A 19,834-nucleotide genomic window follows, 5' to 3' on the forward strand; every position below is an offset into this window, starting at 1 on the left:
GGGCAGTGACAGACGAAACAACGATCACACAGGATCTTTCTGGGGGGAATGGAAGTCAAACGCAACTCTGAGGTGGACGTACACTTCTCTGGGGTTTGGCTCACAAACCCCTCTATGCCAGCGCTATTCCATGGGCATCTCAAGGAAAGCCAACGTGCACAGCCAGATATCCTGGAATGAGAACTGGAAAACAATTGCTGGAAAAAACAAGCGCCGCCGCGCTCATTTTAACGGGTTGTTAACTCCAAACCTCAGCACCTGAGGGGCACCCGCTGAGCCCTTTAAACCGAGGACGGCTTGAGCAGCCGAGCAGGGAGGAGCGGGGCTGTGGCAACCCATTGCCTTCGGCAAGACGCGGGGAGCGGGACCCCGCTCCCGACCCACCGCCTCAGGCGCCATCGCGGCCCCGCAGGGCACCCCCGGCCTCGCGCGCCTTCCCGCGCGCGCACGGCGCAGGCGCACCGGCCGAGGGCGCGGCCAGCGCCTCCCATCGGTTCTCCCTTCTCCCTCCCTCCCTGTGCCGGCACGGGAAGATCCGGGATACCGCTCCGGGAGAGCGTCCCGGCTGCCGCAACACTGCGCAGGCGCGGCGGCGCCGGGCCGGGGAGGGGAGCGCTAAGGAGGAGCGGGAAGCGGGGGGAAGCAAAAGTTGCCGTGAGGGCGGGGCCGCGTCCGGAGTCGCCGCCGGGAGGAGGCGAGAGAGGAGCTGCGTGAGGAGCCGTCGGTGAGCCGGGGGTCGGCGGGGACTGAGGCGGGAGTGGGACAGGGGCTGAGCCGCGGGTCGGGCAGGGGCTAAACTGCGGTGGGCAGAGGTCGGCTCGGGGCAAGGGGTCGGGCGCGGTCGTGGCCGCGGTCCCGGCGAGGGAGGCGACCGCGGTGCCGAGGTGGGGACGGAGCGCGGAGTGCCGGCGGACGGGACCGTCGCCTCCTCCCGGCCGGAGGGGCGGCCGCGGTTAAATCCCTGCCGGGGCTGCGTGGGTGGGGGTCAGCGGCAGCTCCGGGGCCGCGGCCGGCGCTGCCCCCGCGCGTTGTGTAAGCGGAGGGGCCGCGGAGCCGGAGCGGGGAGCCGCGGTGCGCGGTTAATGTTCAACGCGGCCGTCACATGCCCAGCAGCGAGTTCTGCAGGAGTGTTTCCAGAGGCTGGCTGTCTGGAACAGGAAATGCCAGTACAGGTAGTGTTGGAGCTGTTTGAAATTTAATCGGTTTGCAGCGTTTTGGAGGCAGAGTTGATTGCCGTGTGTTCTCGTACAGATGGAGTTTCAGAGGCATGTGGGTAGATGTATGCAAATGTATGCAAATCACCTGCTTAGCATCTGGTCTAAGTTTACCTATATCCCTTTGATTTTCAATGCAAATATTTTAAAATTAGCTTTTCAGAGGAACCATGACTTGTTCTCTCAACGTGCATTTTTTCCTTCCCAGAATAAGTGTGAGTTTTATGTATCTACTTAATGCTTTATTTTGCTCGTGCAAACCCCCTACCAAAAACACCAGGCACCAAACCACTTAAGCTTTCTTAACTTTGAAGCAACTAGGATTATTTTAAGAACAACAAATTAATCGTGCAAACAGCATTGTGCCCGAATGATGATGCAGTATCCCCTTCCATCCCAAGGCAATGGAAAATCCCTTGGCCGATTTTATGATTACCTGCTCTTTTCGTATAGAATGAATGGGTGTTTTTTGGTGTCAAAATAGGGAGACCTCACGTTATAATCTGACTATAAATTAGCCTTGTCAAAGGGTAAATAATCCTTTCTTCCCCTAACAAATTCTTGCAAAGTAAGAGGTACTTACTGGTTATTTTTTTAAAGTATTGAATTACTTGTATAAAAAACTGTTATTCTTCACCAGTGGGATATTGACAGTAAAAACACAAAAAACATGCACTTGATTTTCATATCAAGCCTTGATAGTGCAGAATCTTTTTTGGCCACACAGTATGCATGATGTGCTACTGACAAAATTATTTGGATGTGTGACCCGGAGGATGTCAGGGTATTGGCATCTCTTTGGTATTGGTATCTCTTTGGTCATTCCTGGGTTCTTGCCTCTTGATAGAGTAAAACAGTTTAGTCACTGATGGATGTAGTGATATGAGCAAAACTCATTCACAGAATTCTTCACAAACTTCATGTTTTGAGCAGAAACAAGTTGGAGTTTATTGGGGCCAGGTTAAATGATGATGGGTTGAGGCTGGATCGGGATTTTAGATGTGTAGACTGAGTGAAACGTTTGTAGGAAGGTTTGTACAGGATGTGTTAATGAGGAAATAGATGAGGGATAGTGATTCAGACATTCAAACTCCTTTTTTGTCAAGCCTGTAAAATATGTGTGGGTTTAAAGATGATGCTCACATTACCATTCCTTGTAACTCAGTTTTGTCATTTTTTTTCCTGGTGACTTAAGAACTCAGAAGGCTTTTTCAGGAAGAGCAAAACTTGGTATTTTACACTTCTGTTAATGATCAAGCATCTGCGCAGATCAAACAACTGAAAGGCACGGTCAATTAATCTGAGACAAAAGGGCAAGTGTGAGTATCACTGTAAAGATACATTCTATCTTTCTGAGGCTCAGGAAAGAGTACATTGAAGTCTTTGAATCATGGCTTGTAAAGCAGTAGGAAGACGAAGAAACCAAAATCTCCTCCGCAGTGTCTGTGTGATGATTCACTGTAAATGCTGGCCCATGTCATGGGCTGGGAATTTGTGTTCTCCAAGATCTTTACTCAGAGTTCCCACTGTAACTGTTTCTAAAGTCGGTTTCTCCTTGTAAAAGACGAAGGAGGCTGAGCTATGAACCTGTTGTTTTGGTCTTGATGCAAACAGGAAAGTTTTTATTGGAACAGCTTAAAGCAAAAAAATTGTACACTTACACAAAAGCCATCTGGGATAGGATCTACACTTCTGGTTCTCAGTCCTGGAAGGATACAGAGACGTGTGACGTGCAGGAGCAGTGGTTTGGCATAGGAGGGATGGCAAGGGCTCCAGAAGAGACAATAGAGATCTTGAAAAAAGAAAAAGTCTGGCTTGAAAATCTACAGGGATTGTTTGGATGAATTCTGGAGGGGATACCATTAAATACCCCTTTGGTATCTTGGGAACTTGTTAAGTCAGTGACCAAAGGAGAAAGAATGTGCCAGACCAGTACCAGCCAGTGGTTATATACTGGTATTGGCCTTTTCTTGTAGTGTTGTTCTTGTTTCTTCTTATGTGTGTTGCAAGTCAGTGCTAGTAATGAAGATTTTTCTCCCTCTCTGATGTTTAACATAGTGAGAATTTGCATTCCTGTAAAAATATTTCTGTGACAGCTTTTGAAGGGAATAGTATGATTTCCAAAGACAAAGACTGGTGGCTGCTAAAAGCATTACACGTGTCTTAAGGTGCATGAGATTTGTTGGAAAATATTTTTAACTGGGGGGCTAAAGGTGGAAGGGGACAGAATCTGTGCAGGGACCAAAAAAATTATGATTCAGCCGCATTGAGGTGGGTGTAAGAGATTGCTCCTTTCAAATTTTGGTCTTTTTCTATGTTTTTAAAGCAGCTTCACTGTTTGTTAATTTCTTTTTCCCAATGTAGGGAAAAATCATTGCAACCTCTAGCACTGTCACAATACAAACCAGATTTTCATTCTGTTGAGAAAATTTGGCAATTTTAAGTGACAACCTTTTGAACTGAGGAAAACGCTCAAATTCTTGCAGTTGCAAGTTGTTGAATTTTTTTTCATTCTGTTAAGCAGGAGACAGTAACCCCAGTCCTAATAATATTGGCTCATTGCAGAGAATTGTAGTGGTTTCCCATCATAGCTTTACTCCCTCATAACGTATTTCATTGCTCTTCCTTCAGAATTTCTGTTGTCTTGTGTCTAAATTCCTAAGTTACATCAGGTTAGGAGTTGATTCCCCAGAGCTGTCAGACAGTTGGGTGGGGTTGCCAGGCTCAGCACAGAGGCGTGAACTGCAAGCAGAGGCAAAATGCTGTGTGGCTTAAAAGTAACCCCAGCACTGGGCATGAGACAGGTTTGCCATTAGCAATTAGTGCAACACGCTGAGAATAGTTGCAAAGTGAAGCCAAGAAGATGTAAATAACTATTCTTCAGCAAAATTTCAGGGATAGAAGCAGTCAACAACTTCTGAACTTATTGGCAGGTTTCCACTCAATTTGATAGAAGGGATAGAAGCCTCAAAGATGATTATGTACTTAGAAAGTGCATGAAAAGAGGCAGCTGGCTGGAAGAGAGAGACCTTGTAAGATGATGTGACGAGCAGAGTTGGCTTATGCCCCAGCTAGGGAGAAAACTGAGAACTCAACCATGAGGCAGAAAATTATCAGGAGCCCAGGCATTGATAGTTCCAGTGTTCACAGAGCCAACAGCTTATCTCATCAGTTTTATCTTAGTGGATATCAGAGATGCTTAAACCCAAATGTGCTTGTAGAAAGTGATTGTTTAGGCAAAATATCAGCTGCACTGATTTCTAAGCTTCGTTAGTGACACTGCTTCTTCAGCTAAAGAGTCTGTGCCAGCCACAGCTATATGCTGGGCTGTACCAACCAAGCAGGTGATACCGTGCCGTTCTGCTGACAAGTGGATTTGTTGTTCTGGAAGCTGTAAAGGCAAGTGCCAGAAATTTTTGACAGGCACATGTTTTGTCCCGTAAGGCTGCACAGCTAAGGGTAGCTAGGTGCTTTGGTGAGATCACCTGTGGCTGAAGAACAGTGACTGAAATTGGGCAAGCTAGAAGGAGTTAGGCTGGTAAATAGACTGGTTTGAGAGCTTATAGCCCTTGTTTAGTGTCTTTGGTTGACAACAGTTGTCCACAATCAATTCCTGTAGTCTGAAGGGCAAGAGTATTCCTTTAACTATCAGCTGCTAAAAATCTTCTATAGCAACACTGTGTGAAATAACTCTTTTCCTGAAATATTGCATTTACCGAAGACTCGGTATGGTTCCATCACAGAATATTTGGGTTGGAAGGGACGTTAAAGATCATCGTGTTCCAAACCCCCTGCCATGGGCAGGGCCACCTGTCGCCAGAGCCCCATCCAACTTGCCCTTGAACACTGCCAGGGATGGGGCATCCACAACTGACTGATGGTCTCTACTCTGTCACTCACACCTTTGGCAAGCCAAGAACTCAAAAAGATCTGGTAAACCTCAGAGGTTAATAAATGCTCTGGCTTACCACAGACAAGAAAGAAGTCTTCAGGTCCTAATTTTAGTGCTATTGACTATCAAATTTAAGTTATGGGAGTCTGGTCCAAGTCCCAGTCACCTAAAAGTTCACCCAAACTCATGGGAAGTGAAGCAGCCAAAACTGCTCAGCAGCATCACTTCTCTGGTTTATGGAGCCATCTGTGATGGGGGTAGGCTTGTCAGCAGAGGGATAATATTCTTGGGTGGGGTTTTGTTTGTTTGTTTGTTTGTTTGTTTGGGGTTTTTTTTTTTGTTTCCCCCCCCCCATCAAAACTGAAATATTTGTCCAATGTAAATTTCAAACCAAGATGCTACTATTGGCTTTTTCACCTTATGGAGAGGCTGTGATGACAAATTAATCCCATTGCTTCTGGCACTGTTGGAAGGCTCATCTATGGTGCCTCTCTTACTAAGGAATGAGAAGCCATGCACCTTAGTATTTGATGCTGTAGAGAAAAAATTTGCAGTGGAACTTCTACATATGAAAACTGCAATTAATGTGTTCTGCAATTGCCTCTAATAAGATTGTGTGATAGATTGAATTATTTGTATTCACAGCTTTGTGGATGTAAAATTCAGCAGGAAGCATTTTAATGCAGTGGGACAGTAACGTAGAGCTAATCCAGAAACATTTTTTCATTAAATTCTTGCAGTGAATCATTATAACTTTTCCTGAGAGCCAGCCCAACAGCTAAATGCTTGATGCATGGAGTGTTAGTTGTAGGGCATCCCTGAAATGCAAGAGAAAATTACTTCCTGTAAGTTCTTAGTAAATTAATGCTCTTTGTCATGTTCCTAAATTGTTCCAGAAAACTCTTGTTTCCAAAACAGAGTGTGTCTTTCTAATAAGATCTGAAGCTGATACATACTTCCAGCTACATTTTCTTTTCCTATCCTGTTTCTGGGTTAACTGAAGTGAACATAAAGAAAACAAAATTGTTACATGATGTTCTGTCAAGGTCACTTTCCAGCTAGGTTTCAGACTCCTTGCTCAGTGCTGCCACAAATCACACTTACTATCTCCAGTATTATTAAATCAAATTACTTACGGATGAGATACAGTAACATCAGTAAACAAACAGAACTCATCCTATTATTCATGGGGCAAGAGAGACTTTTGGTTAGGTTCCAGTTATTGATTTTTATTTTTAAATAGAAGCAAGTACCAATGTTTCTCTTAAATAAAGGGAAATGGTTTTAGGGGTGCAAGACTTCCTGTGGATATTTTTGAAAGCCATGTATTCCAGCTGTACAGTATTAGAGAGCTGTAGAATGGTTTTGTGTGAATGTTGCTTGTTCTGAGCCGAGCGAAGTTCTCTTCCAGTTTATACAGTATTCCAACTACACAATTGATTTTTGTTTTTTAATGCTCCGCATAAATCTTGGTCAGTTTTCACAGTGGAAAAAACTGTAGTGAGAAGCTGCAGGTTTTGAAGTATACTGATATGTATTTAGGATCTCACATGCTTGTGAAATCTAAGGTGTATATCTGAGGCCCAAATTTCACCCTTTATTTTTGCCCCCCTTCTTTCTTTCCCACATATGCAACTTCAGTTGTGTTGGTTTATTTAAATTTATTGTGTTCTGTGCTGTTCCTTCAAATGTTTGTGTGGGTGATGTAGTAATGCCAAACTGACAGAATAATCCATTGTTGTGAGAGGATCATGGCTTGGGCTTTACATGTGGTTGTGGGGATGTTCTGGAAATGGACTCATTTAACTTTCAACATGCTCCTTCAAGAACTGGAGAAAAAACCCTTATTGTTGGAATTTGAAAATCTTGGAATTGCTTATTGGGCAGCGACCAGAATGTTCTTGCCTTGCTGTTAGCACTGTTTTTCTGGTTGCTTTGAGAATGCAGCCAGGTTAATGACACATTTCTGTAGTGTTTAGTAGGCAGTACAAACTTCTGAAAGCTGAGTACTAGCTGACAATCCATCCATAAAATTGAAATAAAAACCAGCTTAGCTTTTTGATTGTTGAGCAAAAATATTTATTTCTTGGTAATGTTTTTATTAGACTTGGAGATTCAAAGATTGAATAACTCATATATTAAATGGTCCTTTTATAAGATGTTGCTTGTTAATAGGAGAACCTTTCCAGCAATTTTATTTTGGTTTTTAGAGATGTGTAAGGAATTGGAAGATAATAAATTGTGATAGATAAAATAATTTTTATGCCTTAAAAACAATTTTTAGGTGGTGATTTTTTCTTCTCTTCTTTCCAGGCTATTTCATCTTGCCTTTAGATTTAGAGATTGTTTTAGCCGTGATCTCTTTTCTAATTTAGAAGCTCTTTAACATTTTGGATTTTTTTTTTTTTTACAATTTCTGTTTCTTATTTCAGGTTCACTGGAAAGAATGAAATAAACATGGAGTCTTCTAAACTGGATTATATTTCACAGATTACAGTTAGAAGTGAAAAAGAAGATGGAACAAAATGAGAGAACAGGAATATAACACCTGACAAAGACTTTCCAGTTCTGTGATATATATATATATACACACAGACACACATACATATAAACATTCAGTATAATACAACTAATGATTTATAGTCATACTTTATTGATATCCCTGGAAGAAGTCAGTTACTGTGCAACTTGCTTAATAAGAACTTCTATTTTAATGACTTTTAACATGTTTTAACCTTAACTGGACAACTTTTATTTATTTATTTATTTAAGACCTAGGGTTAAAAACTTTGTTCAGCTGTATTTTTACTGGGACACTGATCCTGAGGGATGGCTCACAGCTGCTCATGGAAAATGGACTTAAGCCCATGGATGGTTACTACTGCACAGAGTTGAATGGAATGCCATGACTTTGGAAATATTATTGTAGAACCACCTTCTTTGCCTTGCACCCATCATATCCTTAAATATTTAAGTGTGAACATTTTGATTATAAACCCTGAAAAATAATGGCATGGGTGAAATTCCTTAGAAAACCTGGGGGTAACCTTGGAAAAGTTTATCAGCCTGGAAGTATCCTGTCCCTGGCCCCTACAAAAGGCTTATTAAATGAACCTGGACAAAACAGCTGCTTTCTTAATAGTGCTGTTCAGGTAAGAACAAGCTTCATCTCTTAAACGTTTCTTGAATAGACTTTCCTAAGTGTGTGTGGAAAACAAATATGGCAGTTGTAGGAATACGTTAATTTTATTCAGCATTTAACTGTGAAGAATTGAGAGTATTAATACTTCATTTTGCACAAAATTTTATTTGCATGTGTCAAGAATATCTGAAAAACTTCCCTTTTGTATTTGAAAATGTAGGAGTTAAAACTTTCAAACTTTCTGCTTGAATTTTAAAAGTAATGTTTCTGCCAAACATAGCTAAATTACTTCCAAAATTTATGTGACACTTTTTTATGTGGGGCAACCATTACTACTTGTATTGACTAGGACACTATTTTTATTAAAACCCTGTTTTCTCAGAATTAGCACATGAGCCTGTGATACTGGGGTATATCAGAATATGCACACAGAGTGAGAGCTTTGATTCTAATCTTAGGAAAGATTTGTGGAATTAGAATAGGAGATACACTTGGTACCAAAGCAATATGACTTGGAATTCTCCTTATAACAAGATACTTGTTGTAATGCTCAGATTATGGGTCTGTATGTTTTTAAACTGTACAGAATTATTTCTCAAACTGGCAGAGTGCTTAATAGAGGCATAGACTGCCTACAAATTGGAAGACTAAAAATTGACGTGGATTTAAAGCTGGGAAATATGAGAGGTTTAGCTATGTGGTGTGTATGGTATCTATATGTATTTAAAATAAAAATGTACTGTAGTTTTACTAGAGTGTTTGCTGTTTGGCATCCAATGGGAGCTGCATGAGCTATATTCTCTTTCATTTCTGCTATTTTCACTTAGGTGCCCTATAATGAAGCCGTAAGTAATTTTTAGTTGTAGTTTTAGACAATCCTACAACTTCACAACCCAGTGCTCTTTATCAAATAGTGGCAGATGGTTGGTGACTGCCCTTTTACAAGGAGGAATGTGCTCCTTTCTTTCTTTTCCTTTAACCTCTGCTCAACCTTCAGAACTGAGCTTTGGACTTTCATTTTCCAATGAATCCTATTTCATTTTAGCTTATATATTTATAGATAGGATATCTTTCCCCCCCTGGATTTGCAGCTGTTGTCTTACTGTGCCTCTTGACAACTCATTTTTAGGGATTTTATTTTTATTTTTTAATGGACAACTTTCTGAACTGCTTCACTTCACGTGTACCCAAGACGTAAGATATTGAAAGCAGTGTGGTGTAGCCAAACTGTTATTACGTTTTGTAGGATATTTACACAAATAAAAGGTAGAAACATACCTGTGTAAGCACTAGGATTATTCTGATCTGTGGAAAAACAAATGTATTTCAGCAATCATTTTGGTAAGAGACCATAAGGATATAATGTAGCACTTTTATGTAGAGCATTAAGGAAACTGCTACAATCCCTGTACAGAGTTCAGATTGCTGCTTGTTTCCTTGTGAGTACTTCAGCTCTTTCTCCAAAATACGTTGTTTCAAAAAGTTGAAAAGACAGATCTAAATTTCAAGTGCTCAATGTAAAACTTTCATTTCCACCTCCATAACTGACCAAACTCATGGAGAAAATCCACATTTCCTGCACTAATATTGGTACTTGAGTTGTATGTTAAGTGAAACAAAAAAGCCAGTTAAAATCTACTGTATGTTGTGTTAAACAAAGAACCTTCACAACGGATTACATGTTTTCTCTTTGTCTTAATAGGTATTATGGCAACTTGACATATTTCGACGAAGTTTAAGAGGTTTAACTGGACACGTGTGTCAAGGAGATGCCTGCATATTTTGTGCTTTAAAGGTAGATTAAAAAAAAGTCTGGAAAAACTATATTTCAAAATGAGGGAAAAATATTTTTTTTTAAATTTTTGTCTGTATCATACCTATCCCTGGGTGACCAAGTCATGCTTGTGTAAAGAAGCAATTTAGTTTTAAGGACATTTTTAACAGATGTTTGTAAGAGAAAGATTTTCTTGTATTTAAAGAAGAAATTTTGCAGGGTTCTGGGGTTGACTAGAATGGTGTAAGTTATTTCTTTAACAGCGTAGCTGTGATATTTAACTCCACGGCCTATGTACTGGCCTCATAAAAGGGTAGTTAATTCATTTGGAAGTATCTGTCCCCAGCTGTTCTGTACACTACTGGTTTTGCTTTCTTGGCTCTTTAAGATACTGGTTGAGTAATTCTGTTTGCTCTGTGTTCAGAGTCTTGGACATTTGAATTTCCATGCAATATGTACACACTGGATGAGGATAAACAGTGACTTGTTTGTGACTTGGGTGGATTTTTTTGTTTGGGTTGGGTTTTTTTGTTTTAGTGGTCTTGAGCTATTTTAACCCTTCTTACCTGTTTAACAGTGAAGGATATTTTATCTCTACGAGCCTCTCCTGTAAACTAAAAGCATAGCCACTGTATTCTGGGACTTGGACTATGCAGGCCAGAAAACTGAACATACCTATCTGCACAACTGCTTGTCTGTACTGGTTGTTGTTTTTGGTTTTTTTTTTAAGCTGGACATATAAAGATATGTTGCATACCAAAAAATGATCTAGCAGCCAAAACAGGAGGTGATAAATGTTTTCAAAGCAGAGCTGTTAAAAACTTAACTTTGAATATTTACATGGGGATAGTGGCTGTAATTTTTGTCAGTAATCCATGCTTTTTTTTTTTTTTTTTTTTTTTTGAGAGGGAGGATTAAATACTTCAGACACCCTGGAATGCATCATGGTTAAAACTCTACTTTTTGTTAGCAGTGAAACTTTGCTCCTCTGTTTTATCTTTGCCTTCTATCCAACAGATTTTAACCATAGGAAGCCTATGTGAAGAATGCATATCCTTATTTATGTTTTACCTGGCTTCTCCTGACTTGCTTTGTCTTTAGTCTCTTCAGTTCTCCTTAAAGTTTGACTTAGATTTCTTGACTGGGGAATACACCTTTAAATATCTGCAAATCTGTAATTCATTTAATAGTTTATAACTTCCAGTTCTTTCAGAATCAACCTCCTTTACTTGCTAAATGATGAGCTCACTTGGACGGGTATCTCTGCCAAAAAGAAAAGTAGCAGCCAACTCTCTCTTCTGGGAAATGAATTAAAAACCAAGTGCAATTTATTATCATGTTCCAGAACTGCAGATATTGACCTTTTCTCTTGTATTGCATGCACTGGTTCTGCACTGAGCTAATTTCCTAGCAAGGATTATTGGCATTCTATCCAATTTATAGGAGGTTTTTCATATGCATTATTTTAATAAAGATATACTCCCCTCCTAAGCTGTAAATATTACATTATTTAGTGAATCATGAGTGGTGTTACATTATGCCCTAAGAAATATAAACCATCTGTAGACCTGAGATACATATGGATGAACTGCTATTCCAGGGGCCAAATTGAAAAAGCTGTATGATTACAGAACAGGGCTTATGTTGCCTCTGGGAGCTCAAGGCAATCACTTTTAGTTTTGTATTTTGTACGTTGTTCTACAGGTTCAGTGTTTAGCTTGGTACCATAACTTCTTGTAGAGGAACCAGTAGCAGAATACAAACATAGTAACTTAAAGAGTAAACAGTAATTTTGTCAGTTACAAGGGTCTATAAACATCATAAACATAAATATTTCACCTATTTATTATGCAAGAAATGATGGATTTGTGTAGAACCACGGTGTCTAGCCAAGTGGTTAATGAAGCTGAGTAACCATTGCATTTCTTCCTAGGCAATCTTTTCCCAGTTCCAGCACAGCCGAGAGAAGGCGCTCCCGTCAGATAACATGAGACACGCCCTGGCAGAGAGCTTCAAGGATGAGCAGCGCTTCCAGCTGGGATTCATGGATGATGCAGCAGAATGCTTTGTAAGTGTCTTTCTGAGAGTTGAGTTGAATTATGTTAGTTTAGGGGTTTTGGTAGCTCCAGGCTCATGGGTAGGGTGCAAATAACGTAATCCTGCTGAGCTTCTTGTGCCAGTTTAGGGTAACAGACACATGGAGTAAGTGTCAGGTAAGGGGATGGAGTACTCTTGCATTTGTTCTATACTTTCCTCCCTTAACTCTGTGGCTGAGGCAGAGCAGGAGGTTGGTGAGGATGATGACTCTGAGTCATTTCTAGAAATATTTTGATGGAGAGAAAGGTTATCTCCTCTGGAGAAGCACCTATGGATTTGAATATATTGTCTGTTCCTGGAAGTATTGAGTCACCAGCTATTGAAATACAATGTGCCACAACTGGCCAGCTCATTGCTGGATTCTGCTGCAGAAGAGATTTCTGTTTTCTTACCTGTGAGTGAACAAATACTTGAAGATATTGCTGTAGTTACTTTCTGCCTCAGTGTAGTGTCCTACTAAAAAAATGAGCTGTGGCCTTTAAAGATGACTCCAGATGTCACAGAACTCTGGTAAAGAGACCTTCCTAAGAGGTCCTGTGTTAGACAATGAAAATGTTCACTGTAAAACACCTGCAGTATTAACCTTCAGACATGGATTTAAGGGGCAGGAAATATGGTTGCTGCTTCAGTTACTTTCAGCTTTGGACATCCTTTGGGAGTATCCACAAATTAGTTCCTACCTGCTAGATGTTTCTTCACATACGTAGGAAAATCCAGTGCTGAACTCTTTCAAGAGGCTGTTTGAGATCTTGCAGTCATGAAAGAGAGCCTCTTATTGCTGCTCCATCTGTTCATAATGCATTTGAACTCCTGAACTAATCATCTGTCTGATATACCTGAATAGATTCACGTCTTCACATTACCTCTGGTATTTTTGGCAAAAGGAAAAAATGGCCTTGCTGTTTCAGGGGACAAACTCATTGCAGCCATAGTATTTTGGAGCCAAGAGGAATAGTTGGAGTACTAAATTGTAATGTTCTTGATGTGTTCTGACTTCATCAGTTCAGTTTACATTTATTTTATTATTTCTTTTTAGGAAAATATCCTTGAGAGGATTCATTTCCACTTAGTGCCAAACAGTGAAACAGATATGTGCACTTCAAAATCCTGTATTTCCCACCAGAAGTTTGCTATGACGCTGTATGAGCAGGTCAGACCTTCATTTGATTGGTTTAGCAAATACCTTGTTTTCTCTTTCCTGAGTAAATAAAAATATTTTTATTTTTGTAGTGTGTGTGTCGCAGCTGTGGAGCATCATCAGATCCATTGCCTTTTACGGAATTTGTGCGTTACATTTCCACCACAGCCCTGTGGTAAGAGCTTTTATTCTTGTTATTCATTTTTCTATACGCACCCTTCTAATAATATGCAAAGCATGCCAGAGAAAGGTTTTTAAATGTTAAAAATTAATGTGTATTTTTTTGTTGCAACATATTTTTGAGACACTGTTCAAAAATAGCATTTGGATTTCAAAAGCAAGATGTAGAGAGGGCTCAACAAAAATTTTGTATGGCTAGTGTTTTACCACTGTATGTTTTCTTTTTAGTTATACAATACAGTTATTTAAAATCTGTTCCTCTTTAGAAGGGAGATCCATAGGTAATGTAATTTATATTTTGCAGTAATGAAGTAGAAAAAATGATGGAGAGGCATGAACGTCTCAAGCCAGAAATGTTTGCAGAATTGCTGCAGGCAGCAAATACTGCTGATGACTACAGAAAGTGTCCTGTAAGTAAACAAAAATGTTGCATTACTTTGGGATACAAGGGAGGACTTTTTAGGATATTAAATTAGGCTAGAAATATTCCTCTAAGAGCAGGGTTATCAGGGTTATGTGTTGTGTTGCTGCTTCAGAGCAGTCAACTTAGGGTAAACAAAGCTCTTACGCTTATGTTTTATTGTTCCAATTATAGAGATTTCTGTTTTAAGGTGGTGATCGGATATAGAAGTTAAGCTGTAGTCTTCATCAAAGTGGTTTTATGATGAAGAATGTTATCCTTAAATTGTTAGAAATAAATACCATAACTACATTTTGGAATTAAAGACATTGCAGAGTTATTTTGTTGAACTAATTCTTGTGTAGTGTCTCACCTTTGGACTTCCAGTTTTTCAACACTTTTACTTTCCTTCCCATCATGGTTCTTGTTTCCTTTTTTCTAGAGTAATTGTGGTCAAAAAATAAAAATTCGTCGTGTTCTTATGAACTGTCCTGAGATTGTCACCATCGGTTTAGTCTGGGATTCAGAGCACTCTGATCTGACAGAAGAGGTTATGCGGAACCTGGCAACGCAACTTTATCTGCCGGGGGTATCTGACCTAAAACTTGCTCTTTGCTTTTACTAGAATTTAATTTTACTTTTTATTTCATGTATATGGGAATATATAAAAAATAGGAATATTCACATGTGTGTTTTTATAAGCATGACTTAACTTTACATGAAGTTCATATATTTGTATAAAGTTTATGGCGACTTTTGCACTTCTTTATAATGCGCTTCTTGATGTAGTTTCTGTGAGAGGAAAAAATCCTGTTGGAAATGTTTTGTCCCTAAGTACAATTAATGATATATCTAGGAGGCTTCCTAGTTGAAAATCTAGGAATATAATTTTCAGTTTGAAATTAGTGGAATTATTCCAGAGCACTAATACTTTACTCTTTCAAATATTAAAAAAAAACCAAAAAAAACCCAAAAAAACCCACCCCAAAAAGTAAAAATAGTTGTAGTAAGTGCAAAAATCAGTATTTGTGCTCAGGAAAATTGTATAATACGGCAGGACATTCAATACCAGTTGCCTTGGTGAAATGCTAGCAGAAGGTCAGAAAATTGAGGCTGTGTTTGACATGTGTTTTAAAATATGTAATCATTTTTACAGCTGTTTTATAGGGTTACAGATGAAAATGCCAAAAACAGTGAGCTTTTTCTTGTGGGAATGATTTGCTACACGAGCCGACATTACTGTGCCTTTGCCTTTCACACTAAGAGCTGCAAATGGGTGCTGTTTGATGATGCTAATGTAAAAGAGGTAAGTGTTGGCTTTACTCCTACCTAATTTTGGGGTCTTTTCTTTTCTGGAGAGTGTTCTTCTGACACCAGTGTTGAAGAAAACCAAACAACTCTTTTATTTTAACAAACATTCAGTGTTGTAAGTCATTTTTTAAAATGACCTTTAGAATTGATTTCACTGCTTTATGGTTGTGCTTTACAAATGCTGAATGTTCCACAGTGTTCATGCACTTGTCTGTTGTTGAATTTGTACTTCTTTTAGTGAAAAAGAAAAGATACTGGCAGCTGTATCCATAGGGATGATGCTCTGATTTTTAGCCCATACAATACTAGTTCTATCTTTTTGCTGCAATTTATGTAAACCACAGTGCTAAAATGTTGTATCTTCACATACATTTGGCATTAGGCATTTGTTGTCTCTTGCTTAATGAATTACTCCTTCCGTATTTTGATAAGGTTTTGGGGGTTTGTTTTGCTGGTTTTTTTTTTTCCTAGATTGGAACAAAATGGAAAGATGTGGTGTCCAGGTGCATTCGGTGTCACTTCCAGCCATTGCTGCTATTTTATGCTAACCCAGATGGCACAGCTGTGTCTCCAGAAGATGCACCAAAGCAGATTATTCACTGGTCTCAGTGCAAGGCAGCAGGAGGAAATGGGGAAGACCTGGGTAATTAGATGTATCTTGGGTTTTTTTTAATAACAGTATTTGCTTTATTTCTGGAATGGGGATTATGAAGGAGAAAAAATGGATTGGCTGTTTTGTTCTGAAATACTTTTATCAATCATTATCTAAAGAGTCTCAAAAGAAAAGAAATTATTGTGTATACTCAGTATTAGACCTGTTAATAAAGAGATACAAATTGAGGGTAATGGGAAAAACAATCCAATCTTTTGGTTCTGTAATTTGTACTGCTGTCTCAGGTTGGCTTTTTAAATTTAATGTTAAGCATAACTTACAAGGAACTTAAATAAAAGGCAAATTGAATTTGACATGCTATTCTTCACATCATGTGTAGCAATAGAACATAGATTACTTCAGGGAGCAAAGAATTGAGGACCCTGTTTCACTGCAGGCTACCACTATAAATATGGCAGTATATAAACTATTACAGAACCTTATTGCCTAGTATATTGAAATGTAGTGTGGTTTTTGGTGATGTTTCTCTTCTGGCTTTTAAATCCACAATTAAAAACCTTTTTTTTTTTTTTAAATTTAGGTTGGAAATTTAAAATAGGAAGCCTTTTATTTCTAAAAATAAATATGTTGTTTGACAGGATTTGAAAAGCATTCTGCTGCTAAATCAGACCATGTGAAAGAGAATGGAATTGGAGATTCCACTAATCAAAGGAGTAATAAAAAACTTCAGCCAGATAATCCAGCATTCAGTAGAAGCCATATTCAAGCAAGTGGTGGTAGAGGTCCAGGTATGTATTCCGTACTTCTCCCCCCACACACACGAAAAACAAACCAGGTATGTCTTATTATGAAATATTTCAGTTGATAGCATTTCAGGGTTCTAACCTCAGGGCTAGAACTATTTCTAGGGAAAAAAATCCTTCATTGGCTCAATTGTTATTCAAAGATTTCTTCGATGTTTAATTAATATCTGAATATCTGCCATGGAATGTTAACATTTCCAGAGAGAGCTGTAAATGCGGAATATTTAATACCTTTGTTATTCTTTAACTGAAGTGGCTCTTGAGACCTTGTTCCATTTCTCAAACACTATCAAGCTTTCCAGTGATGTTTCTGATTAAAAGGTACATTAGTGACTTAAGGCTGAGGTGTGGCTCTGTGGGTCACTGGCTTCCTGAGGAAACCTTTTCCCCAGCAATACTGTGTTATCAGCATTATTTGTAGTCCTGATGTTAACGGTCTTGATCTTATGGTTGGAAAGAAATCTCGCTTTCTTAATCTGTGTGAAATAATTAATTAGTCAGTTTAACTAGTCCTAACAGTAAAAATGAAATCTTGCTGTCCATAAATATGTTTGTGTGTTTTGGTGATGAATTACTTTGGAGTAATAATGTTTGACAAGAAGTATTTTTTGCAGCCAAGTTAGGATATACAGAACAAAAGGACAGGCTAAAGGATTTATCCAGAGAGTGTGCCCAGAAAGCTGCTGACATGAAAAACTTCACCTCTTTACGGAAAGATGCGGACAGAGGACCAAGGAAAGAGTCTGGGAGACAAAGAGGTACACTTTAGAAATAGAACCAGAGAGTCAATGGATTAAATAACTTTTTGCATCGATGCTGCTTGTGCAGATTTTTTTTTTCTCCTTTTGAGAGACCACATTGTAAGATTAGGCTTTCCCAGTTTTCAGTATTCTGAAATACATACTGGATTTGTAGAGATACTGTAAGAAATATTAAACAATGTAAATTAAATGACTGCTTCCACCCTGGAAGTGATCAAAGCCAGGTTGGATGGGGCTGTGAGCAACCTGGTCTGGTGGAAGGTGTCCCTGCCCTTGACAGGGCATCTGGAGCTTTGATGGTCATTAAAATCCATTCCAACACAAATCTATGAAATATTAACGAGAACTGTAATGGAACTTTTTTTTGTTTGTTTGTTTGTTTGTTTGTTTGTTTGTTTGTTCTTGTAAGACTTGATTGGGGAAGACCGTTCCAGTGTGAAGTCAGGGTCTCCTCCGGTCGGGAATGGACTGAGGCACTGTGCAGATCAGCGGATCTACGGCAGCCAGGGTAAGGGCCCCTACAGGCATGACAGCCAAGCACCTCACCAGGCAAAGCTCTCTGCACATGTGCTGGGGTCAAACAAACCAGAACCTTTTCCTGCTGGGGACAAACCAGTGACGAGGACACGCACCGATGGCGTCACTGGCTATGACACGGACACCAGCCAAGACTCCAGGGACAAAGGGAGTAGCAGGAGCAGGAGTAGGGGGTGGAAACCAATGCGAGAGACGCTGAATGTAGACAGCATTTTCAGTGAGACTGAGAAGAAACAGCACAGCCCAAAGCACAAAGCAAACCTGAGCAGTAAATCTAAGCACGAGAAGGAGCGGAGCTTTAACCACTGGCCAAAGGAGAACCAAATGCAGAAGGGTTTAATGACTATATATGAAGATGAGACAAAACAGGATACAGGAAGTCGAAGTTCACTGGATTCTGAGGGAAAAGGGAATGCTGAAAAAAGCAAAGGATTTACAGAGAGAAAAATCCATGGTGATAACTGGCAAATTCAGAGGACAGAATCTGGTTATGAAAGCAGTGACCATATCAGCAACGGATCTGCAAATCCAGACTCCCCTGTTATTGAAGGAATCAATGCAGCAGATGCCAAGAATGTGAAGGAAAGTGCTTCCTGCAGGTAATGCTAGTGCTCTTAGAGCTTGCATAATTTGTATTTGTGGAAAAATAGCCTGTTCTAATGCTTCTGTTCTTCAAAACCACCCAGGAAAACATGCTTTGAAACTTGCTTGAAGTCAGGTATGTGGAAAGCTAAAGTGTATCTAGAAGTAAGGGTGTGGGCAATTAAATGTTCAATTTACCTTCACTCTGGTTCTCTTTGGGAGGCACTGAGCCAGAACTGCTGAGCCCTGCTGAGGGGCAGGGTGTGTTCATTTGTAGTAATTGTTGCACTTCTTTACTTACAAGATTTTTAGACTGTGTGTGATTTTCCATCTGTAATGGAGTAATACCGTGTCTGTATTAATCACACCTGTAACATTGGTACAGGCCCTGACAAGGAGATGGGAATGGCAGTAGGTGAATCTTGGGTGCTGCTACCAGTCATAGTGCAGAAATTCAATTTTCTAGATCACCTCAGAGACATATTGATCACTTCGTAATTCATTGACCTGTCTGAAATAAACCTTTGCTGAAAATTGTAAAATTACTAAAACTGGTTGCACTTGATGATCTGAAGAGGTCCATTCCAACTTAAATTTATGTGATGCTTGAAACAGAAAGTTATAATCCTTCCACGTGCAGTTTTCAGTACTGTGTATTCACAAACTGTGTGTGGAATGTAGATCCTTCTAACACCCATTCATTCTTCTTTCAAATCTTGTTTGTATCCATAAAACGGAAGAGCACAGTTGGGAACCCAAGCCTAGTCTCTTTGATAGATCTAATTTGCTAGATCCAAGCAATTTTTCAGACATATATTTTCATGGCAACTTATTTCACAGGAAAGGAGAATGGCGACTACTAGGACAGGAAAGTGCCTTGACCTTTCTCCCCTTTGTCCCTCTCTTTCCCTCCCACCAAACTACAAAATCCCACTACGCAAAAACCTGATGGGCTTTTATTGGTTAATGACATAATTATTTATGAAGCTACTCCAACTCCTGGTTGTATTTTCAGTGTTTGATGGTTGCCTCAAACAGTGATTTTGCACAGTTGAAACTGTCTCATTTTTCAGCATTCCCAAGAGGCAATGGGGCACCCAAATGCGTCATTTCTTGAGAGAGAATATGATAAATTTCAAACAGTGCAGTTCGTTAAGAAGCTGCTTACGCTTTTGTTTAAACATTTGTCAAATAAAGAAAGAAACATACTTTATCAAAATACAACTGACTTCCTGGGACTTCGAGAAGTGTTTTATATGATTGGTAATTTCAATTGGCTGGCAATACCTACTGGTTCCCTGCTAACCTTTCAGACTCTGTCTCGTAACCCCCTCCCCAAATACAAATTATTTATGTGAAAGTTCTTTTAGAAAGTGGAAAATTTTGCTGG

At 39.6% G+C, this 19,834-nt stretch overlaps 2 protein-coding genes across 4 annotated transcripts in view; one reads left to right on the top strand and one right to left on the bottom strand.

Annotated features, from left to right (window-relative positions):
- The first annotated feature begins 327 nt into the window (after positions 1 to 327).
- USP53 (ubiquitin specific peptidase 53) overlaps positions 328 to 19,834 on the top strand; it is a 29,472-nt gene continuing 9,965 nt past the window's right edge. Inside the window, exons 1-14 of one of the 3 annotated variants that reach the window (XM_066184872.1) lie at positions 328 to 724; positions 2,410 to 2,533; positions 7,539 to 8,258; positions 9,951 to 10,043; positions 11,956 to 12,090; positions 13,156 to 13,269; positions 13,350 to 13,432; positions 13,742 to 13,847; positions 14,280 to 14,426; positions 14,994 to 15,143; positions 15,620 to 15,791; positions 16,400 to 16,549; positions 17,179 to 17,322; positions 17,735 to 18,461. In XM_066184872.1, coding sequence (XP_066040969.1) covers positions 8,115 to 8,258; positions 9,951 to 10,043; positions 11,956 to 12,090; positions 13,156 to 13,269; positions 13,350 to 13,432; positions 13,742 to 13,847; positions 14,280 to 14,426; positions 14,994 to 15,143; positions 15,620 to 15,791; positions 16,400 to 16,549; positions 17,179 to 17,322; positions 17,735 to 18,461 — 2,165 coding nt within the window. In that variant the 5' untranslated portion in view covers positions 328 to 724; positions 2,410 to 2,533; positions 7,539 to 8,114. Of the gene's footprint in view, positions 729 to 2,409; positions 2,534 to 7,538; positions 8,259 to 9,950; positions 10,044 to 11,955; positions 12,091 to 13,155; positions 13,270 to 13,349; positions 13,433 to 13,741; positions 13,848 to 14,279; positions 14,427 to 14,993; positions 15,144 to 15,619; positions 15,792 to 16,399; positions 16,550 to 17,178; positions 17,323 to 17,734; positions 18,462 to 19,834 lie in introns of all 3 variants that reach the window. The other 2 variants (XM_066184873.1, XM_066184870.1) reach the window with 2 other exon arrangements.
- On the bottom strand, positions 389 to 1,269 carry LOC136290788 (keratinocyte proline-rich protein-like). Its single transcript, XM_066185094.1, has 2 exons — positions 1,171 to 1,269; positions 389 to 961 (listed from the first exon to the last, which is right to left on the bottom strand). The coding sequence occupies exons 1-2, from the start codon at positions 1,267 to 1,269 to the stop codon at positions 389 to 391; spliced, it is 672 nt and encodes a 223-aa protein (XP_066041191.1).

Source organism: Chamaea fasciata, unplaced genomic scaffold (genome assembly GCF_029207755.1).
Source record: "Chamaea fasciata isolate MVZ Bird 193981 ecotype frontalis unplaced genomic scaffold, bChaFas1.0.hap1 SCAF_6, whole genome shotgun sequence".
Taxonomy (NCBI): domain Eukaryota; kingdom Metazoa; phylum Chordata; class Aves; order Passeriformes; family Sylviidae; genus Chamaea; species Chamaea fasciata.

Bases quoted from the DNA above. Each gene is read 5' to 3' on its own strand.
- LOC136290788 (XM_066185094.1), bottom strand. From the start codon at position 1,269: ATGCCTCTGAAACTCCATCTGTACGAGAACACACGGCAATCAACTCTG. The intron at 962-1,170 runs GTACTGGCATTT...CAGCCCCGGCAG, and splicing joins AAACAGCTCCAACACTACCT to GGATTTAACCGCGGCCGCCC.